The sequence below is a fragment of the Penicillium cataractarum genome (assembly GCF_028827025.1).
Source record: "Penicillium cataractarum strain IBT 29864 chromosome Unknown utg000001l, whole genome shotgun sequence".
NCBI lineage: Eukaryota > Fungi > Ascomycota > Eurotiomycetes > Eurotiales > Aspergillaceae > Penicillium > Penicillium cataractarum.
In genome coordinates this window covers 1,643,189-1,669,712 of record NW_026622737.1, presented here as the reverse complement: position 1 = coordinate 1,669,712, position 26,524 = coordinate 1,643,189, and the positions used below count along the sequence as shown (strand labels likewise).

General features: G+C 50.8%; 11 protein-coding genes across 11 annotated transcripts; 6 read left to right on the top strand and 5 right to left on the bottom strand.

The window, feature by feature from the left end:
* Window positions 1-1,044: 1,044 nt before the first annotated feature.
* N7496_000560 (E3 ubiquitin-protein ligase) lies at window positions 1,045-3,661 on the bottom strand (the record flags this gene model as incomplete). The annotated part of the gene is made up of 2 exons (XM_056693491.1): window positions 1,045-3,369; window positions 3,596-3,661. The coding sequence occupies 2 exons, from the start codon at window positions 3,659-3,661 to the stop codon at window positions 1,045-1,047; spliced, it is 2,391 nt and encodes a 796-aa protein (XP_056560220.1).
* A 434-nt stretch (window positions 3,662-4,095) lies between these two features.
* Window positions 4,096-6,927, bottom strand: mfp (putative peroxisomal multifunctional beta-oxidation protein (MFP); the record flags this gene model as incomplete). Its single annotated transcript, XM_056693490.1, has 3 exons — window positions 4,096-6,411; window positions 6,492-6,719; window positions 6,772-6,927. 3 exons carry the CDS (start codon window positions 6,925-6,927, stop codon window positions 4,096-4,098), a joined length of 2,700 nt encoding a protein of 899 aa, XP_056560219.1.
* A 723-nt stretch (window positions 6,928-7,650) lies between these two features.
* Window positions 7,651-8,877, top strand: N7496_000558 (TDA10 family protein; the record flags this gene model as incomplete). Its single annotated transcript, XM_056693489.1, has 5 exons — window positions 7,651-7,806; window positions 7,907-8,409; window positions 8,469-8,492; window positions 8,551-8,666; window positions 8,726-8,877. 5 exons carry the CDS (start codon window positions 7,651-7,653, stop codon window positions 8,875-8,877), a joined length of 951 nt encoding a protein of 316 aa, XP_056560218.1.
* Window positions 8,878-9,501: 624 nt separating this feature from the next.
* Window positions 9,502-10,354, bottom strand: N7496_000557 (ESCRT-II subunit protein SNF8; the record flags this gene model as incomplete). The annotated part of the gene is made up of 2 exons (XM_056693488.1): window positions 9,502-9,814; window positions 9,882-10,354. 2 exons carry the CDS (start codon window positions 10,352-10,354, stop codon window positions 9,502-9,504), a joined length of 786 nt encoding a protein of 261 aa, XP_056560217.1.
* A 300-nt stretch (window positions 10,355-10,654) lies between these two features.
* On the top strand, window positions 10,655-12,344 carry N7496_000556 (60S ribosomal protein uL30; the record flags this gene model as incomplete). Its single annotated transcript, XM_056693487.1, has 4 exons — window positions 10,655-10,671; window positions 11,328-11,439; window positions 11,662-11,828; window positions 11,885-12,344. The coding sequence occupies 4 exons, from the start codon at window positions 10,655-10,657 to the stop codon at window positions 12,342-12,344; spliced, it is 756 nt and encodes a 251-aa protein (XP_056560216.1).
* A 993-nt stretch (window positions 12,345-13,337) lies between these two features.
* On the top strand, window positions 13,338-14,050 carry N7496_000555 (acyl-CoA thioesterase; the record flags this gene model as incomplete). Its single annotated transcript, XM_056693486.1, has 2 exons — window positions 13,338-13,486; window positions 13,687-14,050. The coding sequence occupies 2 exons, from the start codon at window positions 13,338-13,340 to the stop codon at window positions 14,048-14,050; spliced, it is 513 nt and encodes a 170-aa protein (XP_056560215.1).
* A 224-nt stretch (window positions 14,051-14,274) lies between these two features.
* On the bottom strand, window positions 14,275-16,304 carry N7496_000554 (MDR family MFS transporter; the record flags this gene model as incomplete). The annotated part of the gene is made up of 6 exons (XM_056693485.1): window positions 14,275-14,593; window positions 14,641-14,694; window positions 14,744-14,999; window positions 15,059-15,852; window positions 15,928-16,061; window positions 16,170-16,304. 6 exons carry the CDS (start codon window positions 16,302-16,304, stop codon window positions 14,275-14,277), a joined length of 1,692 nt encoding a protein of 563 aa, XP_056560214.1.
* Window positions 16,305-17,556: 1,252 nt separating this feature from the next.
* Window positions 17,557-19,296, top strand: N7496_000553 (putative cysteine synthase B; the record flags this gene model as incomplete). Its single annotated transcript, XM_056693484.1, has 3 exons — window positions 17,557-17,749; window positions 17,803-18,632; window positions 18,727-19,296. 3 exons carry the CDS (start codon window positions 17,557-17,559, stop codon window positions 19,294-19,296), a joined length of 1,593 nt encoding a protein of 530 aa, XP_056560213.1.
* A 1,520-nt stretch (window positions 19,297-20,816) lies between these two features.
* N7496_000552 (ferric reductase family protein) lies at window positions 20,817-22,865 on the top strand (the record flags this gene model as incomplete). The annotated part of the gene is made up of 4 exons (XM_056693483.1): window positions 20,817-20,956; window positions 21,037-21,287; window positions 21,345-21,459; window positions 21,515-22,865. Coding segments are annotated over 4 exons (1,857 nt in total), but the record flags the coding sequence as incomplete, so codon positions are not given.
* Window positions 22,866-23,086: 221 nt separating this feature from the next.
* N7496_000551 (cytochrome P450 monooxygenase) lies at window positions 23,087-24,153 on the bottom strand (the record flags this gene model as incomplete). Its single annotated transcript, XM_056693482.1, has 2 exons — window positions 23,087-23,569; window positions 23,626-24,153. The coding sequence occupies 2 exons, from the start codon at window positions 24,151-24,153 to the stop codon at window positions 23,087-23,089; spliced, it is 1,011 nt and encodes a 336-aa protein (XP_056560211.1).
* Window positions 24,154-25,257: 1,104 nt separating this feature from the next.
* N7496_000550 (Zn(II)2Cys6 transcription factor domain-containing protein) lies at window positions 25,258-26,494 on the top strand (the record flags this gene model as incomplete). Its single annotated transcript, XM_056693481.1, has 2 exons — window positions 25,258-25,326; window positions 25,394-26,494. The coding sequence occupies 2 exons, from the start codon at window positions 25,258-25,260 to the stop codon at window positions 26,492-26,494; spliced, it is 1,170 nt and encodes a 389-aa protein (XP_056560210.1).
* Window positions 26,495-26,524: the final 30 nt, after the last annotated feature.

The following is a 26,524-nucleotide window of genomic DNA, read 5'->3' as shown; positions in this document are numbered from 1 at the left end:
AATGCAAGCCTCAATCCCTCAGCATATATCAACATAATAAGCAGCCCATGAGATCCCATCCGCTGCAATGCAATCTATACGAAATGCATCGCTAAAATCCATACAAGACACGCTAAGCACGGTCCAAGCCCCAAGTCAGATGCTAAATCGGGCGTGATCGACAGGGTCTATATAGCCTTTAGGGCTTAGCGGGCCGCTGCTTAAGCGAATGCCGCTGCCAGTGATTTGGTTCAGGGACGGGGATCTTGGGGGCCGGTGTTTGTGGGGGCTATAGAACGCCCTGGTTGTGGTCAAAGAGACTGCAGCTGACTGGGGAGGGGGATATGGGGGCGAATCCTGGGGCTGAGTTCCGTTTGTCCCTTTTGATTTCTGGATTAGGAATTTGGTCTATTGGGTTTGATGGTGGGTGGGGGGTGGATGGTTTGGGGTTGAAAGGGGAGTGTTTGCAGATACGAAAAATTGTTGGTGGTGAACTAGGGTGTAGATCGGCGATACTTGGTTGACCAGGTTGAATCGAAAGGTGTGATGCCCGGTATAATTATGGCTTTCGGTATACTGACCAAGTGCTGTATGTAGAATGGTGTGTCTTACTTCGGAGTTGCTTATGGCTGTTTATAGTATGAAGCTCACTGAAAGGAGACAAGATTTCGGACGTAGATATGATCCAGTCGCTGACAGAACTTAGCAAGACTTTAATCATCATTACCAAATCATCCAGGGATTTGTCAGGAGCTACTCCATATTGTAACGGATTGCATGGTTGATAACACGTCCATTAAAGAAAGTAGGGCTATCACTCCCTCGCTATGAGGAGTAACCACCTAGTTCATATATAGAAGAGAAAAGAGGTTCATGTCAGTCGTCACGTCGTCCAGCAAACCAAGGCAATCAAGGCAATCCAGCCTCAAGAAAAAAGAAGACCACCAATGCAAGTCACAATTCTGTTTCCAGATCAACCCCCAAAGCGCCCCCGAATTCCAATTACCCAAATCCAAAAAAAGGGCGGTAAAGCAGCAAGCACAGCAAGAGGAACAGGTCAATGTCTCACACCTCCTCAATCACAATAACCCGCTCCACAATCCAATCAACCAAAGCCTGGCCCTCTAACTTCCACCGCCCCTCTGACCACACATCACTCACCCAATAAACCCACGGCTTCCCCGTCAGATGCAGGTCCCACAGGGTACTTGATGCGCGACGGCCGGTGGCATGGCCCTCAGCTCCGGCCGATAGATCATAGTTCACACTGTGCGATCCAACAGCCGAAGCTGAGCTATTGGGGCCAGACGGTCCTTGCCGAAGATGCCACTCTCGCTCGGCTTTTTCGCCTGCACGACGGGCAACGGCTTCTTCGTCTTCGGCTTGGTAGAGATCGCACTTGCTGCACTCGGTGCATCGGGATCCTGGGTTGATGCGGAAATGCTCGCAGAAATGTTTGTAGCCTTCTGGTTCTTCAAACTCGTCTTCCTCGGATTCGGCTTCTGGATCGTCTTCGAATGGGTTGTCGTCGGCTGGGCCATCGTGAGCGTCCAGATCCCGGGGTCGAGGTCTGTCAAATCCACGTCGAGCTCGGGCGGGTTGAATGCGAGGACCAAGTGCCTTGCGGCACAAGTAGCACATGGAGTACCCGCAGACGCAGGTCAGCTTGTTACAGCCTGAGGACTTGACGAACGAGAGACCGCATCGTGGACAAGTTCGCTTGACTGCTGCCGTTCGTGCAGCCTCAACGGTGGCTCGAAGGTCCAGCAGGAGCGGTTCGTGACAGATATGCGGGTCCCGCCAGGGTTTCTGACATGTTATGCAGCTCACACGCTGACAGGACGGATTGGCACAGGTAAATCGTTGAGGGCGGATCTTGAGGCAAAGGTGACGAATCGCGTTTTCAAAAAGGGCGAGGACGGAAGACGGGTCCACAAGGAGGAAGATTAGAAAAGGTATCACAAATAGAGGAATGAGGTCAAGTAGGAAAAGAGTCATTAGAATAGAAGGGATTAGGCCCCCGTCCCGACGGACCTGCCAGCGGATTCCGCGGGAAGAGGGATGATAGATTGGATCGGCTTCCGCGTAGGGGCAGAATGGACACCGGATGAGTTTCATCTGAGACTTGAGCAGCGTCTCCGAGGCTAATCGGTCCTCGAATTTGCGGAACGTTTCGGTGCCAGCAGTGTCAAGGAGGACAGCCTGTCTAACGATCTGGGGATGTAGACAGCCCTCACACGCGCCCACAGATAATGGAGCCAGACACTTTAATGTTGAACGCTCCAAGTCCACGGACTTGCCCCATCCCTGGCCGAATAGTGCCTCAGATATTGTCCGCTGGATGCAGAGGTAGCAAATTATATGCGCATTCGCCGAGCAGGTCGCAATCTGCTCAAAGGCGACGTCGGCAAAGCAGCACTCGCACTCATAAAGAGCATCAACCGACTTCGCCTCCTGTTCATTCATTGCCAATGCAAGGCGGTAATCGTCAGCCTCCTGGTTCTCACGCCGTTGGTCCAGCAGTGGTGCCAGGAGAATTGTATGAAGCTCGGCATCTAGCTCAGCTGACCCGGTTTCTTTCAACCGGGGTATAAGCTCACCATCCATGCGACGTTGCCATGTCATAAGCGGATGATCATCTCGATCCTTCTTGCGACGGAACGGCAAGATACTATTGAGCGTAGCCCGCCAGGTACGGCGCGAGAGATCTCGCAGCGTCGGACGCGCACGCCAATAAGTAAAGTTCGCCTCGGCCAATACAGCATCAACAGTGCTTTTGCTGAGACTGCTGAATTCCTTCGCTAGAATCATTTGCACCGCCGCCTTGTACTCATCTGACCGAAAGCGCTCTTCGACCGGGACTAGGTTCTCGCCCATAGGGCCATGCAGTCCTGCTCGGTCATTCAGGTCCTGGCCATCTGATGCGGTTTGACTCTCGGGAATATTCCACCGGCCCTCGACCCATTTCTCTTTATGTCGCAGTAACTGCTCCACGCAGACCTGCAGCCGGCTCTCGCCATCAAAGCGAACGAGTAACTCGCGGAAGACCTCGACGCGCACGTCCGGAAATGTCCCAGCCAGAGTCTCCAGCGCGGCATTCAACTCATCCTGCTCGCGCATCTGCTCCTCCGCCTGGTGGGAAGGTACATGCACCGAGCGGGCGCGCGATGTACTCCCGAAAGGGTTATTCCGGAGAGCCTCACTGAGTGTAATGGAGTGGTTGTTCGGGGAGGACGAGGTTGCAGAAGTGGAAGTGTCTAGACCGGAGGATTTCCAGACGTTCCGACTGGAGGAGGAGCCTGTTGAGGAGGCTGAGCCGCGGTGTCGGCGGGTTTGCGGTGCAGATGTGCCATCGGCGGGGCGTGGGGGGAAGTGGAGGATCTGGAGAAGCTGGGGACAGGTAGCGATAGCACCATATTGAGAGTGTGGTGGGCGCTGCTACATGGTCGGTCTGCGAGGGAAAGTAGCAGAGGACAGTCTTCTTGGAGGTGCGCTTCCAGGGGGAGTTATCGAGAAGTTGGTGGGATGTTTGGTGGCCTGATGAGAAGTGGGAAATGAAGAATGAAGGATCGTGAGTTGCGGTTTACATAAGACAGGGCCCGGCTCTGTTGCCTACTGGAGGAGAATTGACGAAGTTAATCGTTGAAAAGGACACGATCGCATTCTGTGCGACGCTAGGCATACTAATAATATCCTGGAATCTATGGAATCCCTAGTTATTTACAAATGGGGTTAATTGATCCGTGTAGGCTCATCTAGTCATTCTCTAGTCGATTCCCCTTGCGCCCGTGCCCCGTCGGCCACTGCCATGAAATCACACTAATGAACACCTGCAGAATGCGAGAGTGTGATTGATGCAGTGTGAAATGTGAAAAGTGAAATCTCCGAGAGAACTACTGTACACTAGTAATTAAGCTCAGGAATCTAAGAAAAAAGCAAAACAGGCTAAGATTCATTCAAAAGGTGTCATTTGATGAGCGGATACTAGATCATAAAAACCAACGAAACGTTAAAAAAAAGAGGCTATGTATATACAAAAAAGAAGCTACATTCTGACTGGAGTATTCCCAGCTCACATAGCCAGGGTATATCGCTTCAACCGAACATTTCCATATTTTACAGCTTAGCCTTCGCGCCCTCGAGCAGCTCGGCACCGGCACCGGTAATGGCAGGCTTGCCAGTCTCGACGACGGTGGTCTGGAAGAGGACGGTGTTGCCCTCCTTCCACATCTCAGTCTTGAGAGTCTGGCCGGGCAGAACAACACCGGCGAAGCGGACCTTCAGGTTCTTGAAGGCACCGTACTTGGCGAAGACGTGCTTGCCGGAGACACCGAGCGAGCACAGACCGTGCAGGATGGGGGTCTTGAAGCCACCGACCTTGCTGAACTCGGGGTCAATGTGCAGAGGGTTGCGGTCACCGTTCAGACGGTACAGAGCAGCCTGGTCCTCGGAGGTCTTCTCCTCAACGACGACATCGGGCGCACGCTTGGGGGGCTTGTAGGCCGCGGTGGCAGCCTTGGCGCGGGCGGCGGTGGGCTTGGGAGAGCCACCGAAGCCACCGCTACCACGGATGAAGACGGTGGACTCGTTGTAGAACAGGTCCTCGCCGGTCTTGGCGTCCTTGGTGGTGTAGCCAGCAACGACAATGGCGGCGTTGCCCTTGTCGACAACGTCGATGAGCTTGGGGTAGGTGAGGGTGTTGGCGGTAGTGGGGATAGGGAACTTGCGGACCTCCATGTACTGCTCACCGTGGAGCAGCATCATGGGCGAGAAGTTCTTGACAATGTCGTCCATGTTCCAGGGGGTAGCGGTGTTGAACCAGGGGACCACACCGAACGAGGGTAGAGCCTGGAAGTGCTCGTTGTTCTCGTACACCAGAGGCAGGTCAGTGCGCTTAGCACCCAGGCTGAGGTTGTACAGGATGATGTCGCGGTCGACATAATCGAAGGGAGTGCCCTCGGCAGTGAGAGACTTGGCCTTCTCGATGTTGGCGAGGGTCTCGTTCTCGCCATTGCCACCGGAACGGTTGGACATGTTGGCCATGATGCGCTCGGTACCGGCCTGACCATCCTCGGGGTGGTCGGCACGGCCGTCCTCGAAGTTGGTGATCTCCTTCCACTTGGACACAATAGCCTCAGGGGTCAGCTGGACGTCCACGGGGAAACCGTGGCCGCCGGAGCGCTGCCAGCGGGTGCGGCCGAACCAGCCGCTACCGCACTCGAAGAGACCCTTGGTAGCGGGCTCGGGGGCGGCATCAGAGCACAGCAGAACAACCAGGGGAGCAACGTAGTCGGGCTTGAAGGCCTGGACCATCTCCTCAGGCATGATGGTGCGGGTCATGTTGGTACCAGCGTTGGGGGCAATGGTGTTGACCTTGATGTTGTACTTGGCACCCTCCATGGCGAGAGTGCGGGAGAAGCCGAGGATTCCCAGCTTGGCGGCAGCGTAGTTGGCCTGGCCGAAGTTACCGTAGATACCACTGGTGGAGGCAGTGTTGACGACACGGCCGTACTTCTGCTTAAGGAAGTAGGGCCAAGCAGCCTTGGTGACCTTGTAGGTACCGCGGAGGTGAACGTCGATGACAGAGTTCCACAGCTTGTCATCCATATTGGTGAAAGCCTTGTCGCGCAGGATACCAGCGTTGTTGACGAGGATATCGATACGGCCATAGGCGTCGATGGCGGACTTGACGACGGCATCACCGTCCTCGCAGCTGGCCTTGTTGCCAACGGCCTCACCACCCATCTTCTTGATCTCCTGGACGACAGGCTCGGGGTCCATCAAGTCGTTGACGACGACCTTTGCACCGTGCTTGGCAAACAGCAAGCAGTAAGCGCGGCCGAGACCAGCACCACCACCAGTGACGACAGCAACACGGCCCTTGAAGTCGGGCTCCTCGGCATTGGGGGCGCTGGGGAGCTTCAAGCCGTCCTCGAGCAGGCCCATGAAGTCAGCGGGACCGTTAGGGTACTCGGGCTTGGAGAAGTCGTTGACCTCGTTCCACTTGGCGGCAATGGCGCCGGGAGTCAGAGACGAGTCGGTCTTGAGGAGAGCACCCTTGGCTCGCTCCCAGCGGAGCTTAGCGACGTGACCACCTCCAACCTCATAGATACCACCAGTCTCGGTGGTGTTGGAGGAGTGGACGAGAGCGGCAACGAGGGGAACAACCCAGTCGGGCTTGAGGTTCTCCAGAACATCAGGGGGCATCACGGTAGCAGTCATGCGGCTAGCAGCGATGGGAGCAATGACGTTGGCAATGATGTTGTACTTCGCACCCTCCTTGGCGAGGGTCTCGGTGAAACCGACCTGGCCGAGCTTGGCAGCCGAGTAGTTGGCCTGGCCGAAGCTGCCGAAAAGACCGGCGGCGGAGGCAGTGTTGATGACACGGCCGTACTTTTGCTTGCGGAAGTGAGGCCAGGCGGCGCGGGCGCACTGTGGGTTGCGGGGATGATGTTAGCCTTCTGCATTCTGACTGCCGAGGTTGCGGGGGATGGTATGGATGCGCCGCTTACCTTGTAAGCACCGTAGGTGTGAACGCGGTTGATCAGATCCCAGTCGGAATCCTTCATGTTCTTGAAGCTGATATCCCGGAGGATACCGGCGTTGTTGAGCAGAACATCGATACGGCCGAAGTTCTTGATGGCCGTCTCAATGATAGCCTCACCGTTCTCGACGCTGTCGTAGTTGGCAACCGCCTTGCCGCCGGCGGCGCGGATCTCCTCGACAACGATATCTGCGGCCTGGTAATGATGTGAGCGGACGATCCAAAAAGTAGTCCACGGTTTGTCATACCTTTGATGACTTGCCCTCGCCAGAGTGAGAGCCGCCGAGGTCGTTCACAACGACGTTAGCACCCCTTGAGGCGAAGAAAAGAGCATATGCCTTTCCCAGACCACCGCCGGCGCCGGTGACGACGACCGTCTGGTTATCAAATCGTAGTTCGGACATGTTTCAATATATGTGTAATGAAAGTAGCCCGACTAGTTCAGTCTACAGGATAGAACTAGAAGTTGGGGAAGGGGGAAGAAAAAGATGGAGAGAGAGAGGAGTTTAAAGACAAGCTCGGTCGGTCGAAGCTGGGGGACCTCGGCACGTTTGGGCTGTGGGCACGGCGGGTAAAATACCGTGTATCGTTACATGGCAGATGGGCTGGCTTCACATGCCGACGATCGGCCTAGATCGAGGGTACAGTATTTTGGTATAGTTGGTATCGTCGTGTGCATTATTTCTGTTCTTTGCAGTTATGATAAATCAATAAAACTTGTGTAATGTATTGATCTCAAGGATCACTCCAGCTATCTCCTAATATTTCAACTCTGGTTATGCTCGTTCCCTCTTACTGGCGGAATGGACCGAAGACCACATGCTGACTCAGACATGTGACAGACTGCAACGTCATCGCCATGTGCGTCTTTCTAGAAAGTAAAATTATTTACATGAATGATAGACTACTATATTACACCTGTCTACTATGGCAGGTCAACAAGAACTATATAGTAATCAATGTTAGCTCTTGTAGTCGTCAACTAGGCCGAGTAAAACGCAGTACTCGCCCGAGAAAGGCAAATGAAATCGCCTAAACGTACCCCGCGGGGCCTAGAAAACCCCAGATTCCCCCCGATCGGAGAACTTGCCGGCCACCGTAACCGATAGAACTGAAGAAACTCCATCATGCCAGAAATCGTGGACGACAAGTCGCAACATTGCATCCCATTTCTACTGGAGCGCTTGCGCATCCATACCGAACGGCACGCCAATGCCGACGGTAATACCCCGCCGTTCTTTCTGGGGCTCAATGGCGTGCAGGGCGCCGGCAAGACCGTGTTGGTAAGTTGCCCCGGCCTCGACTGGAATTCCTGCCTCGGGACGGATTCGGTCCCATTATTACTCCTCGGGTCAACATAGCTCAATTAATGTACCCCCCCAGGTCTCAACCTTGCAAAATACGCTCCGCTCCGAGCCGTACTCGCTCTCCGTGGTGACATTATCGTTGGACGACATCTATCTGACCCACGCCGATCAGGTTGCCCTAGCACAGGCGCATCCCACGAATCCTCTCCTACAGCACCGTGGTCAACCCTCGACTCATGATCTTGCGCTAGGTGAGCAGGTCTTTGCTTCGCTCGCGGCGGAGCGACCGACGGCTATTCCACAGTATGACAAGTCTGCCTTTGCCGGACAAGGCGACCGTGTCCCTCAATCGCAATGGGAGGTTGTGAATTCCGACGGCCAGAAGAAAGTCAAAGTGGTCATTTTTGAAGGATGGTGCGTCGGTTTCCGCGCCTGGGATGATGAGACTCTTCGCGCCAAGTGGGAGGATGCAGTGCGACAAAAGGAAACCGGCGACTACCAAGGGCGATTGGGACATGTCAAGTTTGAGGACGTAAAAACAGTGAACGACGCATTGAAGCAATATGATGCTTTGACAGAGTGAGTGGCCATGGATACTGACAAGTAATGAGAACCCGATGAGCTGACATTTTTCGCAGTAAACTCGATGCACTGATCCACATGTAAGGCTTCGTACATGGATCCATTTCAATCGCAACTCACTGACCCCATTATCTCCAGTGACGCCCAGAATCTCCGATTTGTCTACGAATGGCGACAGGAACAAGAACGTACCTTGCGCGCGGCCAAGGGCACCGGCATGACCGAAGAACAAGTCAATCATTTCGTGGATGGCTGTTCGTATCCCTCTCGACTCTATTTCTAATTATTCGGGCTAATCATTCTCCAATTACAGATTATCCTTCTTATGAACTCTTCACTGAAACTCTCCGCGAGGGGGTCTTCAAGCCGAACAATACATCTGCGGAAACATCGGACTGGCAGGGTAGACAGCTCCGCTTGGTGGTGAACCGTGATCGGAGGGTGCAGGAAGTCATTCAGATTTGAGATATAGCATACCGCAGTGCCGTTATGGGTTGAATAGACATAAATCGTTAGTAATCTCAATTACAACGAAAGTGATCTCGATTTAAATTCAAAAATCATGGTAAATTATGTGTGGTGCTGGTACTGCCTTCGTACATAAGATATATATTCTTGAGAGGCGTGGTGAGGTAGACCCACCACAGGGTTTCCGACGAAACTCAATTTCCTGACTTCTCTACCTAGGAATTTGAAGATATATATGTGATTGAAAGAGCCTCTAAGGTTATTTGATAATAAGTTGGAGCTGGAAGGACTCGTAATTTCATTTGCCGGAGATCAGCCACTGTTCTCCTTGGCTTGAAGACCCTCCATTTCCAGTTTGAAAGATCACGAGTTCATCAGGCACCGAATTGGACAGACGGCGATGCTAATTTAGTTGCAATTTCCGGAGATTCGAGATCGAGTTATCTGCAGCGCTGTACCACGAGGCACATTGAAGAGCCAAAGACTCGACGCGTCTGATATCGCAGTTGGGAAACGGGGTCCACACTGGGCCTTTCCTTGTCGGCGTTTTGTGGTCTCTCAATGGACCATCGTTTAGTGAATGTTTCATGCCTCGACAACGAGGTGTCATGAGTGATTCGCTCATCCACTATCATCCAGCAGGTTCTGGGGTGACCAATACTCCTTCTCTGGACCCTGCGCATCCAGCCAAACAAGGCCATCTGCGAGTAGATCATCGATGACAGTCTGCGCCCGGGCTTTCTCCCAGTTAAGGTTGAGCTGTAGCATTGACACGCTTACAAACCCAAGCATTTGTATCACTTCAAGTACGGTCGCCTGGTCGGTGTTCAGCTCCTTTGGAATCGACCGGATATATTGCTTGGACCCAACGTGGACGATAGAGAAGCCGGAACCGAGAGGTTCTAGAGACCGAACGGCGCGGAGGATATCATCTCTAAAAAAGCCGAAGTTTTGTTAGTGTTCGTCTGAAGTCCTCAGGCCCGCATCAAGGCTGCTCATACTCAGAAACCTCCAGTCCACTTCCAATAGCCTTTCCCTTGCGCACCCGCTTTCGACACTCTTCTACTCCGATCAACCCGCCATTCTCGTCCCTAGTATCCCGGCATAGTTCCACAACACGGACAGCAACCTCAAAGTAGAAGTCGTTCATATCACCGCCCATAATCTGTGTCCAAAAACTACCCCCTTCGCCAAGTCCGCGACGGCCATTCTTGCCTTTGACGTTACTCGCAGCAAGAGGGTCGACTCCTATCGTATTACACATGCGCGCGAACTCGGCTCGGAAGGTAGGATTGGATTTGATGGTGGAGCTATGCTCTAGGGCGAAGGTATGGAGTAAGGACTGGAAGACGGAGAGCTGGGTCTGGAGAGACGCCGTATGCGTGGACCGTAGGTTGGCGCCATGAGTGGCAAATGATTGTGTTGCTTGAGTACGGTTGGCAAAGGCCCCCAGGCCAACACCGCGACGAGACATGGCGATGATGATGCGGGATGTTGAAGTGACCCCCGCGCTGCTTAATAGTAGGCCTGCGACCGACCGAGGGAACGCCGAGGATGAAGTCATCTGACATGGTCGCAGCCCTAATCGCGAGAGATAAGGGCAAGCACAACCCAAGAAGGAATGGCGCAGAATTTATCCTGACCATTCCCAATCCAGTTAGCCTGGACCCATCGCCCACACAAGCGAAATCTGCCTTCTTCTTTTCTTCGAGCTTTTCTTCCTTCGAACTTTTCCACGACAACCTTCGACAATCGACCTTGCCGGATCTTCAAAATGGCCCCTACTCCTACGTATGCTATCCCTTGATTCCCTTCTGACTGATGCAATCCCTCGAGATTGTGAGGTTCCAGTATAGTCGTCCTTCTCTCGCTGGAAATGCTACGGTCGTCGTCGCCGGTCGATGATGGCCGCTGAGCACCAGCTCGATCCTTCCCGTGCCCTCTTCCTGCTCGAACGGCCTTGGAGATATGCGCTTGTGTTTCGAAAAGAACCAGCCGACAGAAGGAGGGCCATGGAGTCTTGAGGTTGAAAGCGTTCCGACGCCTTCTCTTCCAAAATCATTGTTGTCAGCTGTCGTCTCCGGTGCTCTCGATGCGGTAAAAGCAGTCATTGCCCATATGGAACGAAGAGCGTCAACACATATTTTCCTGAACTTTGGTTTGGGGTGTTGTCAGATGAGGGCAGACATGGCAAGGAAAATTTTTGCGGGTGGTCGGAAAATTTTTGCGAACGTTGTGCTGGAACATGCCAACTAGTACCAAGAAGACCATGAAGCCCTCTGTTCTTGCCATGGCCCTCACTGATTAAAGTCATTCGTCGAGTTTTTGTTTTTCTATTTGCCTTCCAGTTGAGAATGTGGCGCTCTATGCTGCAGTTCTTTACACTCGACGGATTGTTTCATGTCATACATGATCGCATGGACGCACTATACTAACCCCAACACCAGCTCCGTCCCCACCCAGGACCAGGTCCTCGTCCCCGAGACCCTCCTGAAGAAGCGCAAGAGCCAGGAGGCTGCCCGCGCTGAGCGCCGTGCCGAGACCGACGCCAAGAAGAAGGTCGGTTTATCCTCCCAAATGCAATTTCCCCTTGCATTTGCCCAATTCCCTCCACTTCCCTTCCAACAATATGATGAAAACACCAACCACGCGACTAGACCAATGGTCAATGCTGTCGCCTGTTAACCATCTTTCGGGGCTGATACTTTGTTGATGCTACCTATCCTTGTTACATTATCATTATCGTTGAGGAACCTCTTGCTGACTTGAGTTCCACACTAGGCCAACAAGGAGAAGCGTGGCGTTATCTTCAAGCGCGCTGAGTCCTACGTCAGGGAGTACCGCGATGCTGAGCGTGAGAAGATCCGCCTGGCCCGCGCTGCCCGCCAGGAGGGTAACTTCTATGTTGATGACGAGCCCAAGCTGGTCTTCGTTGTCCGTATCAAGGGGTATGTCAATATCTTATTCCTCATACTTGGACACAGCACTGACTTCTTCTCAACAGTATCAACAAGATTGCCCCCAAGCCCCGCAAGATCCTGCAGCTCCTCCGTCTGCTCCAGATCAACAGCGGTACCTTCATCCGCCTGACCAAGGCCACCCAGGAGATGCTGACCATTGTCAACCCCTACATCGCCTACGGTTACCCCAACCTGAAGTCCGTCCGTGAGCTCCTGTACAAGCGCGGTTACGGAAAGGTCGACAAGCAGCGTGTTGCCCTCACCGACAACCAGATCATCGAGGAGAACCTCGGCAAGTTCGGCATTGTCTGCATGGAGGATCTGATCCACGAGATCTACACCGTTGGCCCCAACTTCAAGCAGGCCAACAACTTCCTGTGGCCCTTCAAGCTGTCCAACCCCAACGGTGGCTTCCGCACTCGCAAGTTCAAGCACTACATCGAGGGTGGTGACACCGGTAACCGTGAGGAGAACATCAACGCTCTCATCCGCCAGATGAACTAGAGTGTTTCTCTCTCAACGGGGGTCCGAGTTGAGGATGCGTCATGTAATAATGAAGTGACTCAACTTACAAAAAATTATCTTAACGTTTTCTTTACGGGTTGTTTGTTTTGCACACGGGCTGTGTCTATCATCTGTCAATTAGCGATACCTATGGTCTGGGATTTCCGGTAATTCAATGCTTCAGACAACCCGCAATCGCCTTCATTCCTTGTAGTAAACTGTAACCTTGTAGTACTAGTGTGAAGAGACTATGCCGACATGCCAACTGCAAGCTATGCCAGCATTAGGTGGTCCGTGCACGTGACCTTGAAGTGACTGGGAGCACTTCGAAGAAATTCATGGAGCCGCTGCGCTAGATGCGCGACGAGGGCCCCATGGATCTGTTTGTGGGTGTTAGGACACTCTATCCCTATTGTCCGCCGCGAAAGATCTACGAATTCGCGAATGAAGCAGTCCTTGAAAGATACATCATTGGAAAAACATACAACAACCGCAAGAGAGAGCTTCGAGAGTCGATTCGCGGCGGTCATTGACACCATCGTGACCATCTTCTGATACAGTAGATGAACAGGCTCAATACTATTTTCAATTATTAAGATGTAGTATCCTCGTAGTCCCAATTATCGACAGAGAGGGTAAACTCTGCCACCACCTTGACTTTGAAGCTGTGCGCTAAACCAACAAGCTAGTTAGTTAAGTCCAAGCATGGACGAATTGACCGCACAATAATTGCCAATCATTGTAGAGATGGAGCCTCGGTAAAGGAGAGAGTCTCGTGCCATTATTGAATCATTACAGTGATGCCCACAGCCAAGATATAGCGGAATAATTGTGGACAACAACGTTTCTCCAATTCGGAGCATTGGGAATCTCCGATTTGGGGACTCCTCTCAATTAACATGATGGGAAATATCTACTACGTGCCTCGGAAGTTTAGATCCTCGGTCGACACATATCAGGTTTGGGAAATCAAATTTGCTTTTATACTCAGTGATGTCTCAATTATCTACTCTCATTCCTAAGGTCAGCCGTTCGAGCAACGCTATTCCGCCTCAACCCTCGGCTATCATGGAATTCGTAAAGAATCTCAAGGCACGTCGTCGACAAGACTACCGTTATCACCTTGATTATCGAACAAGATGGTGAGTTCACATTTGTTTCTAATTATGAATAGATTCACCCAAGGCGATATTTGGCTCTTATGAAATAATAACCTTGATGAAGAGCATGATGTGCTGATGAATGATACTCAGGTGCGATAACGACATGTTTGATCACATGAACAAATCTGTATATGGCTTCCTGTGAGGATCTTTTGTAAGTATGATATACCTCATTTAAGTCTAACCGAAATACTCAGAGCCGACTCCGTGATCTATGCCTACCTCATTGAAAAACGTGGCTTTCATCCGCCGACCGCCGAGATGTATGGAGTCGCCGTGGATGCGAATACCGAATTCTTCTCGTCAATTGCTTATCCAGCAGTTGCAGAGCTAGGTTTGCGAGTGAATAAGCTTGGGAAATCCAGTGTGACATATGAAGTTGGTATTTTTGAGCGGGGAGTGGAGGAAGTCAAGGCCGTGTCGCAATGTGTGCATGTCTTTGTTGAACGATCAACAGGAAGGCCATCACCTGACGGTATGAGTATAACTTTGAGAGGAGCACTTGAGAACCTGGTTGCGGAGAAGAGAGCAGTGAAATTGTGATACACATGTGTTGCAAGTATTGCCTTTCCTCAGTTCTCATTTCAAGCCATATGATGTTGGCAGGTCGGATGGCCAAGACTATAGCTGAGACAATACATCGTCAGCGTGGTACCCTGGCCAATGAATTGTTAGAGAATTCAATATTGGACATTGAAAGCTACAACTCAGATTTTGCCATTATATACACATCTATCGCAAAATTCGTAAGGATATTTTTGACTGTTTCAACTGCTCTTCTCCTCGTCAAGCTCTCCGTTGATCCGCTTCTTTCCTTCCTCCTTCAGTTTCTCGTCATCGTCACGCCGCAACCCAACCTGTGGCATGAGCCAGAACGCCAAAAAGAATGCCAATGCAGCTAATGAAGCCCCAATAATGAATATGATACGAAAGCCCTTTTTGTAAGCAGGAATCAACACGCTTCTGACATGTTTGGCATCATTATCCGAAAGCCCGGACAAGTAGGTCTGAGGGCTTGATAAAAGTGACCGGGACTCAGATTGATCGAGATCGAGATCCGAGATGGACGATGCAACGATGTTGTTACTGGAAAGTTAGCATGTGTATAACCGCAGGTTCTTGTGTGGTCTCACATAATGGTTCCAGCAATTGCAAGGCCTAACGTGCCGCCCAGGTTTCGGACAAAGCTGATTATTGTCAGAGCTTGGATCGAAAATCAAAAGGAGATCTACTTACTTTCGGAAGGAAGTGACAACAGCCATGTCTCGGCGCTCAACGCCTGCCTGAACTGCAATAAGAGACGGCTGCAAGGTATTTCCAACACCAACACCTGTCAGAAGACCGTATCCGATTTGCTTCCCAATTCCGGAGGACTCATCCAGTGTAGAGAAGAGCCCGAGGCCAACTGCCCAGATTATCCAGCCGAATAGAATACATTCGCGATAATGGCCGACCCAGTGGACAACAAGTCCAGAGAGTGTACTACTAACGGCTGAGAAAATAACCAAAGTCAGCACGAGGGCAGCGAAGCAGAGAGCAACGTGAAAATACTTTGCATCAACGTAATTGGAAGCAACATAGCTCCCGAGACGACTGTGGAATATCCAAAGACCAGCTGATAGAAGGTAGGGATATAGTACACCTGGACCAAGAAGTTCCATCCATTAACGAACATCGTCAAGCATGACCCGTTGACAATTCGGCTGCTGAATATGTGCATCGGTACCAACGGTACTTTTGCACCCTTCCATTGCCATGCAACAAATACACCTGAGATGACGAACCCCACGACTAAAGTCGCAATGACATGTGCCGAGTACCACTCGTACTCACCACCTCCCCAATTTAGTCCCAGGAGGAACACTGAAGTACCTCCCAGGGCTAGTAGCGCACCAAAGAAGTCTACTGCCTTCAGCTTAAGCCGCCAGTCACCCTCAACCTTCCTCAAAGGCATGAAGAAGAGTACACATAGCGTCGTCAATGCTGTCAATGGCAAGTTTAACCGGAAGATCCATCGCCATGAGTCCTCCGAGATTGATGCCAGTGCACCGCCGATAACGGGGCCAATGCCATTCGCAATGGCAACCACGGCGCCTAGGATGCCTTGATATTTACCTCGTTCACGCAGAGGAACGACGTCACTCACGATCATCTGCGCAACCGTCATCAGCCCACCACCACCAACGCCCGTCAATGCCCGGAAGACAATTAGCTGGGTGACTGTCTGGGAGAGTGAGGCCGCTAGCGAGCCGATGAAGAAGACGGCAAGACCGGCGAACAAGACTATCTTTCGCGACCAAATATCGGAAAGTTTGCCATAGAGGAGCTGGAAACAGGTTGATGTTCTGGTTCATGTGGTCCCTGATTAGCTTCATACTTATTTTAAGGAGCTGAACAATCATTTGTGTCAGGCAACTCACACAAAGTAACCACCAGAGATCCAAGATGTCTGATCACTGGCACCTAACGCATTCCCAATAATCGAAAGAGACGACGCTAGCATTGTCTGGTCCATCAGAGCGATCAGATCGACGCTGGAGCAGGCCAAAAATATCTAAGCGCGATTAGAGCTGAATTTCCCCCAAGGTTCCATTGCCACGTCGAGCTGTCGATAGTATTTTCCTCTATAGCCGCGAGAATGATTGATTTGACACAGACTTACGGTGATAATGGTGCGTTTGGGTACATAATTTGTTTGCTCGTTGAACAGCACATGGGTCCCATTCTTGTCTGCCACCTCCACCTCCGAGCTATCGGGGCTGGAGTGGCCTGATGTATTCTCAAGTACCCCAGTCATTTCGTATGAACTTGGTAACTGAAAATTCCACAGGTCAACTCTTCAACAGCAAGATCGCCCTGAAATAAAGAGGCGCCAGACTGTACCTCAAAAAATGAGTTGAAACCAAGGCTGAGCTGCAATGCAGGAATCACCCGGAGGACAGTCCATTATCAGAGTGAACAGCTAAGCGACTGACCGTATTTCCAAGTGGCACTTATTAGATACTCTTGGCATAGTATTGCTACAAAACCCACTCAATCACTGAATGTACCAAAGAAGACAAGGATCGCCGGGAACAACCTTGACAGCCGCCGATCTGCAGCCGAAGAAGTATGAAACTTGCTCAAACACTCTCAAGGTACCCGGGCCATCTGCGCTAACCCTAAAGGATACCACAACTATGTGCCTATGGTATAATACGATGAATGATGTCTCCGAATTTTTGTAGAGTTATTGGCAAGTTTTGTTAGAGTTCAAGGACCTTAAGGACCTTGAGTATTGTTAAAAGTCAAACCTTTTCCCCAGGGTCCTACGTAGAAATCTGACAGCCAAGACCGCGAGACGGCAGACTTGCATGAGAACACTATGGAGTACGAGTGCATTCACGAATATTTGAGGCCATTTTCTGGAAGAATGGACCCGTTGACAAACAGAGTATGCGACGGCGGGGCCGCTAATAATGCGGTCGTCGCCTGCCGTTTTCATAGTTCCTGATCCAAGATTCTTGACCCGACGCTGATGCTATCCACCGGCGAAAGCCGATCAGGGTCTCCGACGTGTATTCCTCGGACTCTGAGACATACAGCTTCTGAGTAGTAATCCTAATCGAGTTAGATGGACGATTTTGAGTTTGAAGTTCGGGCTGTATTCGTGATCGCGGCTTTTCCTGCTTCATTCATCGTAACCGAGGAGAGGCATTTTTGGCGGTTGCAGCGTTGTGTGGCTAGACTAGAATGACTGGCTCCCCACTTTCACAAACAGCTATCTGTAGACCTGTATACTTGCTCACGTTGCCCGAATATCTAGCTCGGTGGGTCTAATCTGGCAAATCTCGTGTCTCCCGCGTGGTTTCTACCTTCTGGGTGCCAAGCGGACGTAACGGGATGAAGAGCAGCCCTGACGTGATACTGCGAGAGAACTATATCTGCAAGTAAATTTCCGCATCTGATATCACCTACAGTCGAATATCAAGTGCTCTTATCTCGGTATATGCCTTCCAAGTATGGGTGTTGGATTCAGCAACACGATTGACCCTCTGCAAAGGAACACAATGGCCAACTCCAATGAGCGCAATGTATACTTCGGACCCGACTCGTTGAAGAAGTACTTTGATCCGGATTGTCAGCCTCCTTTACCCCTGGTCGAGCTGCCAGAGTATTTGAATCCATTTTACCAGGATGGCGTTCGAATTTACGCAAAGATGATGACCATGCACCCTGCCAACAATGTCAAGGCCATGCCAGGTGAGACATTATCATGGACAGATACAAATCGTTCAATACTAACACTGGAGCAGCATTGAATATGCTCGAATCAAGGGTTGTTCCCAACCAGACCAAAACTATCATCGAATACAGCTCTGGCTCAACGGTAATCTCGATGTCGATGATTGCTCGGGTCATGCATGGCGTGCAGGATACGCGGGCATTTTTGAGCAACAAGACCAGTGATGCCAAATTGAAGTTGATGCAGTTCTTCGGTCTGGATATCACACTCTTCGGTGGACCGTCACAACCAGAGCCTGTCGATGGCCGCGGCGGCATTCAAAGTGCCCGCCGCATGGCTAAGGAATCTGACGATATTGTCAATCCCAATCAATACGAAAATAATGATAACTGGCAGTCACACATGCGGTGGACTGGGCCTCAAATCTTCCAGCAATTACCCGAGATCAACGTTCTCTGTGCCGGCATGGGTACTTCTGGCACCATGACCGGCCTCGGGACATACTTCAAGGGTGTCAAGCCTTCCGTTATGAGACTCGGGGTCTGCACAGCCGCAGGTGATCGGGTGCCTGGTCCCCGATCCTATGCGCTCATGCGCCCTGTGGAGTTCCCCTGGAAGGAAGCAGTGGATGCGATTGAAGAAGTTGGCTCTTCCGACTCGTACGGTCTTTCCCTCAAGTTGTGCCGCGAGGGATTGGTATGTGGCCCATCGTCCGGATTCAACTTGCAAGGTTTGTTCCAGATGTTATCCAAGCGCAAGTCTGCGGGGACGCTGTCTGATCTGGCTGGCTCGGACGGGATTACGCACTGCGTCTTCATGTGCTGCGATCTGCCATACCAGTACATTGGCGAATACTTCCAGAAGCTTAGGGCCGAGGAATTCCCGCCCATTCGCAACGAGGTAAGCTTCCCCAAGTCGCTGACGCGTCGTAGAACCCACCCCCAAGATCCCCACATGATCGTGGATCCTCATTCCTTCTAGATCTCGCTAACAGTTCGTCACCGGAAAGCGTCTGACAAAGGTCGACCTGCACCGATATGATGAAGCCTGGGAGCGGGACGCCCTCGAAGTCCTCCCACAGGTCTACGGTTCTCCACGACCCCTTGATCAGACACCACTCAGCGAGATCGCCCTAAAGCCTTTGCATCGAGTCCTCGACCTTCGCCAACCCACAGACTTCCAGGCCTGGCATCTTCCAGAGTCAATCAACCTGCCACTCTCTAGCGTTAGCCCCCACACTAGATCGCCGTTTTCAGATCCAGCCGTACTCGAGGCGCAATGGGTGGAGCTGGAGCAGATCTTCGGGGACGAGCGCCTGGTCTCGGATCTCGGTTCATACCATGTTCTGGTAGTGTGCTATGATGGGGATACGGCACGCGTGGCTACCAGCGTGCTTCGGGCCAAGGGCCTTGATGCGGACAGTGTGCGTGGAGGCTACCGTGCGCTGCGGATGTATGACATTGGGAGCGAGACTGCAGGGTGCGGGGTGTCAGTATCGGCGGCATATTCCGCAGAAAAGATACCCATTGCAGCGACGGTGTCTGTTTCGGCGGTTCCCCCTTGATCGAAACCCTTGGATATCATATAGCGGGAAGATCTGTCGACGATCTGCGCAGATGAGGATCGTCATTGTTTTTGCAAGCAGGAATGTAGGGTTGGAGATGGCCATGAGAGGTGTCAAGACTGATACCAAATGACAGAGTAGTTGCTGGCCCTGGGCTTTGTAAATATTTACTGCATTTCGATGCTTTGAGACCTTCTTATTGCTGGGATTTGCTGTCTGTCTCTTGTTCGCCTGATTTCTGCCTGAGGCTTGATATAGGTTACTATAGGTCATGTTACTGGATACGCTCGCTGTATATTTGTCTCTTCCCATTAGGAGCTGTTTGATATAGGGAGCAAAGGCATATTTGATAGAAAAATCTTCCTTTCTAGTTTCAAGCTTGATTGATTTTGTAAGTGTAAAAATGAAGCTTGAGATACAGGAAATATCCAAAGCTGTCCAACACAGTTCACGTTGGATAGCTCACATAAGACGTGACACAGTTTTTCTTTGGCCTCGATTTGCTTTGCACTGGTGCATACAACCTTCTAGACTTTGACCCAAAGTTCGTGTACCTAGAAAACCCTTGGTCCCTCGTTGTAACCAGGGAACCGGCCACATCAAGCATCGACTCACGACAATGGCGCTCCTCGTTCACTAGCTTGCTACCACTATGGATCCCAGCTCCACTCCGGCACAAGATAGGTTCCATGACCTCATAGCATTGCATTCGCGGGGTATGGGGCATCATCTGTCAAGAAATTTCATCTAAACTACGGATGTAATTACCCGATGCGCCCGGAAGGATAGTTGAAGTCCGGTCCAGTATGTATAGGATTACCTACGATTACTAGCGCTGACGACGACCGAGGCAAGTGGGGAATCGCGCGCAAATCTGCTCAAGCCTCAGCATGCCCAGCAGCCATGGGATCAGCCCAGCTAGCGCGTTTTCAGCAAGTATGGCGTCTTTTGAATGATCATTCTTCAAGTCCAATCGCAGTGCTAGAATTGAAGTGAGTTGACTCGGCTCAATCGAATAGTAGGAGGAACTAACAGTACTGTACTAGAAATTATGATAGCTGCTGTTCGATTGCAGCTAAACCGGCGCAATTTCCCTCAGATCACCAAGTCTGATCGACGTGGAGAATTCCATCGGTATCGGGTTCATACCTTTCGGTTGCCCGGTTCCCTGGTTCGTCTGCCGTCTCCGTTGCGCCTGCTAGATTGCCGTTTTCGGCGCATCCTTCCTCCCTGTGATTGAATAATGGATGACATTACTTCAATAAAATTGCAACAACATGACTAAATGATTCAAAAGATGGGGAAGCGTGCCCTCCTCCGATACCCCCGGAGCCTCGACCCTGCCAAGCTTTAACCCGCCGATCGGCTCCATTTTCTATACTCCGTCATTCCACCCCTTGGTCATCACAACAACCTTGTGGCTTCCTCCGCTTGATTTGATTGTTCGCTTTGCTTCTTCGACATCAGCAATCGTCGAATCTAGGTGAGGCAGTCTAGGTAAGTTGTTTGATTGGTTCATCATGATGAACATGGACATGGACATGTCGGGCGGTAGTATTCCCTGGCTCGATCAGCCTGTGATGCTACATTCGTCTCGTCATGATATGTGCATGTTATCCGAAGCTCAGTGTGCTTATCGGAATAATCGCTGGAGATACTGGTATGCATTCCAAATAGCGCCACTTTCTCTATCTGGCGATGCTTACTACATAGATACTAATTGTATTTGGGTAACTGCAGGTATCAGGCCGACCATGTATATGCCTTGAACACAGTATATTTCTGCTGTGCAGTTATCGCTTTGTTTGCAATTTCCAATATCTTCGTCAAGATTTGTCCAGATCGGCTGAAGCGGACTCGATTATGGCGGACAACGACTTCAATTTCCCGGTACATGTCCTATCGGGGTTATGGATTCCCGATGCTGAAGTATTGGTCCCCACCTCTGGGTGTCGTCTTGCTCGGCGTTGTGGGCACAGTATTCTTCTTCGGTATGAAATAAGCTTCAACTTGAAAGGAGAGTCCAGAACCTAACACTCCATTGGCAGCCATGACCCTCGGCCCTAAGCCCTATTACTGGCCTAGCGATGCTAGTTACGGAAATAGTCCACCCATAGCCACAAGGGCTGGCTGGATGGCCCTTGCTCTACTACCATTTGTCCTGTAAGCATTTAGCTCCACCCTATTGAGAATATGAACGATGCTAATATACGATTAGGGGTCTGAGTGTCAAAGCCAACATGATCTCTGCCCTTACTGGCATCCCCCATGAGAAGCTTCAAGTCTTCCATCACTGGACTAGCTACGCCATGTTTGTTCTAGCTCTCGTCCATACTTTCCCTTTCATCATCTATCATGTCGACAAGGGTGATATGGTAAAGCAATGGAAGACTAGTCTAGTATACTGGACTGGTATCGGGGCAATTATCCCCCAGGCGTACCTGACTATCATGTCGCTTCCGTTCATTCGCAACCGGTTCTACGAGTTCTTCAAGGCGACCCATTTGATTGCTGCCATTCTATTCATTGTTTTCTTCTTTCTTCACTGCGACTTTCGTCTCTCCTCGTGGGACTACTTCATCGCCAGCGGTGTCATTTACTTCCTTTGTCTACTTTTCTCTCAGGTGCGCACCTATCTGATGCATGGCGTCCACACAGCCATCCTAGAGCTTCTTCCAAGTGGACTTGTCCGAGTCTCTGTTCCAACCTTCATCAAGTGGACGCCGGGCCAACATGTATTTGTGCGTTTCTTGACGTCAGATTTGCATCTGCTCACTGCGCATCCATTCACTATCTCCTCGGCTCATCGAGACCCGGATCAGGCAGGCAAAACTTCCGAGCTCATCTTCTACATCAAGCCTCGTCGTGGAGTAACCGCTCGTCTTGCTTCTCTGGCTGCCAAACAACCCGGTGTCATGAAGAAGATTCTCATCGAGGGGCCATATGGTGGCGTGAGTAACCATCATATGTCCCAATTTGACACCATACTCGTCATTGCCGGTGGTTCGGGTGGGGGCTTCTCTCTTGCGATGGTAGACGAAGCGCTACGACTGTCTGGCATTAACACAGGCGAAGACGAATCGGGACAAGAAAGCCGCCGCCAACTCCAAGTCGTCTTTTCAACCCGCGACGCTCCCGTGGCTGACTGGTACATCGATGAGATTGAAGGGCGTCTCTCGCACTCTACTACTCTTCCAGGCTCAGACAACGGGTTTGAGACTTCGGTTTCGGTGCATATTACCTCAAACCACGGCTTGACTCGCTCAACCTCGACACTAGACTCGGAGACGGGCACTAGGGACAAGTTACCTCCAACAGATATCACAACCACTGGATCGTTCAGTCTCAACATTCATCGAAACGCTCGACCTGATATTCCTGGTCTTGTCGCTCGGACGGTTGCCATGGCTCACGCAAACCCGATGCCGAACGGCAAGAAGCAGCGTATTGGTGTCCTTGTTTGTGGTCCAGCATCCATGCTTCACGATACTCGGAATGCTGCAGCGCTGGCGCAGAAGCGGACGTTTGGTGGTGAAGTCGAGGAGTTATATCTGCACTCAGAACCTTTTGCGTGAGTTCGATTTTTCTTGCTCGGCGTCTTAAATCCCTTGACTGACTGTCCCTTTACAGGTGGTGATCATTCCTCTGTTATTTATCCAGGGTGAATATTTGCTGGTCTGATATTCGCTCGAAATTTATCATTTCAGTGTATAGACACGGGAGTGTTTTGCAACGAATATAATATCTTGTTAACAAAGATGCTTTCATATACATTATCATGCGATATAATTCACTCTCGTGGGCACCATCTAACATGAATAGCTTCTGGCCGTTCTATGTGCAAGGTAAGAAGCGATCGACTATTTTGCAACTCCTGCAATGCCTCTGCTCGGGCTTCTTCAGGACTCAAACCCAGCCGTGGTACAATCTGCACCGATGCCCGGCGCAGGAGAGTGACAAGAACGGCAAATATCTCGAGTTGGGAGAATTTTCTCCCTGGGCATGCACGAGGACCTTCGGCCCATGCGAAAAGATGGTCCACCTTATCACTGTCAATGTTCTCGTTGTTCAACCATCGTCTGGGCTTCCACGACAAAGCGTCCGAGCCCCAGTAATCTGGATTTGTGTGTAATGCTGGCGTCAGAATATTGACTAGGGTATTTGCCGGGATTAAAACGCTTGATCCGTCGAAGCGGGTGACGGCTTGGTCTTCGTCTGGAGATGTCCTTCGGAGAAGGTCCACGACTGGGCCGTAGAGTCGGAGAGTTTCATACTGAAGATTCAGTGAGTGGCCCCTTCATGGATTGGATGTGACTGAAAATGGCTTACCATAATTGCTTTTAGGCGGGTGAGCCGATGAAATACGTCCTTGTATGATACCTCATTGTCCACTGGCAGAGCAGAGAATATCTCATCGATTTCCTGGACAACCCAGTCTTGCCATTCAGGAAAGATTGCCAGAAGGTAAATAATGTAGACAAGAGTATTTGCGGTTGTCTCGTGGCCGGCAAACATGAAAAGAAACAGATTGCTATCTATCTCCTCGTCCGATAGCAAATGGGCGTCATGTGAGCTTAGCATTGAAGAAAGAAGGTCTTTCTTTGATGACGGGTGGTGTCTTCGATATTTCACTAAGCTGCTCATGAATGATTTGACCCCTTGGTAGCTTGCATGAAAGGAGGCGAGAGGATTTTGTCCGCCTTTACGAGCCTCAGGATTTCTTGTAAGCACGTTGAAGAAAGATTCAAGATGATTATTCGCTGCATCAGTAATTGGACTGGCTACATCGGCGTTGTTCTTGTCATTGCCCATCCCCAGGCACGCTTTCAGGAGAACTGCGAAGCTTAGCCGTATCATGTTAGGATGTGTCTTTGAGATAGACTCTTGGGAAATGAAGTGTTTCAGTGCGCTGGATGCTTCAGAACACGATGTTGCCCACACTGCTTCGTGGATGGTCTCCGAAAATGCGACAGCGGTACATCGGCGATGACGGCTCCAGTCGGCTCCATCGACCTGTTTAAACATACGCGTTAGGGGGCTTCTCAAATGTAATGATAGAAGATGGATCTCCTGAAAGGAAGGGAAGTCATACAGTGGCCAAGCTTTTCCCAAACACTCCAAGTCTTCCTAGCAATCTTGTTAGTACCTCGAGATAACCGACAGGATTCACCGTTTGCCTACTTGTAAAGTCAAGGGGCTTAGGGAAGTCATTTTTTCGCATCAAAATCTGTCTGGCGGCTTTTGAGTCCGCAATGAATAGCTCGCAGCCGGCTGGAGTGACAATCGCAAACACATCACCATACTTTTCGAAAATGGCATGTTTTTCCAGAAATATCCAATTCGGCCGTAGAAGTCGAAGAAAAGGGAAGATCGTCCGCCAAGAAATAAGTAGTTTAGCTTTGAATAACGTCTCAAAGCGCCTCCACCTTGGCCCATGGCGTGATATAGGACAGACGATCACTGGGACTTTGAGTCGCTGCGCAGTGGACCAGTTGTGATAGAGAGGAAGCCACAGGGTGCTAACGCCCCAGGCAGCAACGATTAGGACGAGGAGAGATATGAGCATCGTTGCAGATGAGGAGAAATGAAAATTAAAGAAATTATCCTCACTACCAACGCCAAATAATAAATAGACAGGGGGCTGTAGAGACTCCGCTCCGTATCGTTCTACATCCATCAATCGATTTCTAGGCCGATTGGACCCACGAAAACCAACCAGATTTCCAATTCTCAAACTCTAAACAGAAAATAGTGGGGCTCGCGTTCGTGTTCGTGATTTTATCCCTATCCGGATCACCTTGCCGACGTACAACGTACAACCCCCAACATCACCTTACTTATGGCTCGGTCCCCGTCGGCAGTCTCGAAAATTGCCCCCTAGGCAGGAATTTTTCTGTGTCTCACACGAGTACGAACACTGGGTACACAGCCACTTTATCTCTGACACGACTACAGCAAGATATGGCCACGCGCCGCTCTCATCAAAAATCACGTCATGGGTGTAGCAATTGCAAGCGAAGGCGAGTGAAAGTATGTGACCATTTACGTTGATACAACCCGCATTGGATTTAGATTTACATGCTAATAACTCTATCAGTGTGACGAGAGGCGGCCATATTGTCAAAACTGCACTCAGCGTAATGACACATGCGTGTACATCGCGCCAGTCCCCTTCGTTTTTGCGGGCAAATCGGAGCGGTCGGGAAGATCGTCACCAAATATCACGCGTGATGTAAGATCTTCATCCGAGGCTAGCAGCTCCGTCAATAGCTATATTTCCGCCTCGGGGGCGACAACTGGGGCCCCGCCATTGAACTTGGCCCATTTGGAGCTTGAGCTCCAGTGGATCACGCATACACACAAGCTTTTCGCAAGAAATGAAGAAACAAGAAAAGTTTGGGAAATACCAGTGCTTCAAGAGGCACTACACAGTCCGTTCTTGATGCATGGAATACTGGCCATCTCCGCATTGCATCTTGCTTATCTTCGCCAGGATGAACGCCAAGCAGAGTGGATCAGTATTGCGATCGCACATAAGAGCACGGCACTATCTATTTTCTCAGAACAGTTGCATAACATCGACGAATCCAATGCAAGAGCAATGACGAGTTTTGCCGGAATTGCAGTCGTGTTCAGCTTTGCGAGCGCACTTCATTGCTCCGACTCTGACGACGGGCCTAGCCTGAATGCCTTGATTGATATTTTGATGTTGGCTCGTGGGGTTCAAACAGTCGGAAATCAAGCAATGGGGTTTCTTCGACACAGCAATTTTGCGCCTCTGTTCAATATCACTGACCCCGGGGCGACTGTCCCCGACGATGTTCTTACGGCACTCAATACTCTCGATGACTTGAATGTTCAGTATGGTCAGCAAACGGAGGGCCATAATGTAAAGTCTTACGAACGCGCGATCTGCACAATGAAAGAGTTGGCTCCATTTACCTATGCAGAGCCAACGTCATTGACAGTTGTGGGCGGGTGGGCTATTCGAGCACCTCCAGAATTTTTGGAAGGGCTCAAAAACCGCGAACCTTTTGCTTTGGTCGTCCTTGCACATTTTTGTGTGTTCTTGCACATCACTCGAGAGAACTGGTGTATCGGATCGTGGGGTCGGCGTATCCTTGGGGAAATAGTCCTGATTTTGGAAGCTGACTGGCAACGTCATATAAAATGGGCAGTGGTACAAGTATTGAGATAATGATTCATGTAACCAGCGATGAGCTTTTGG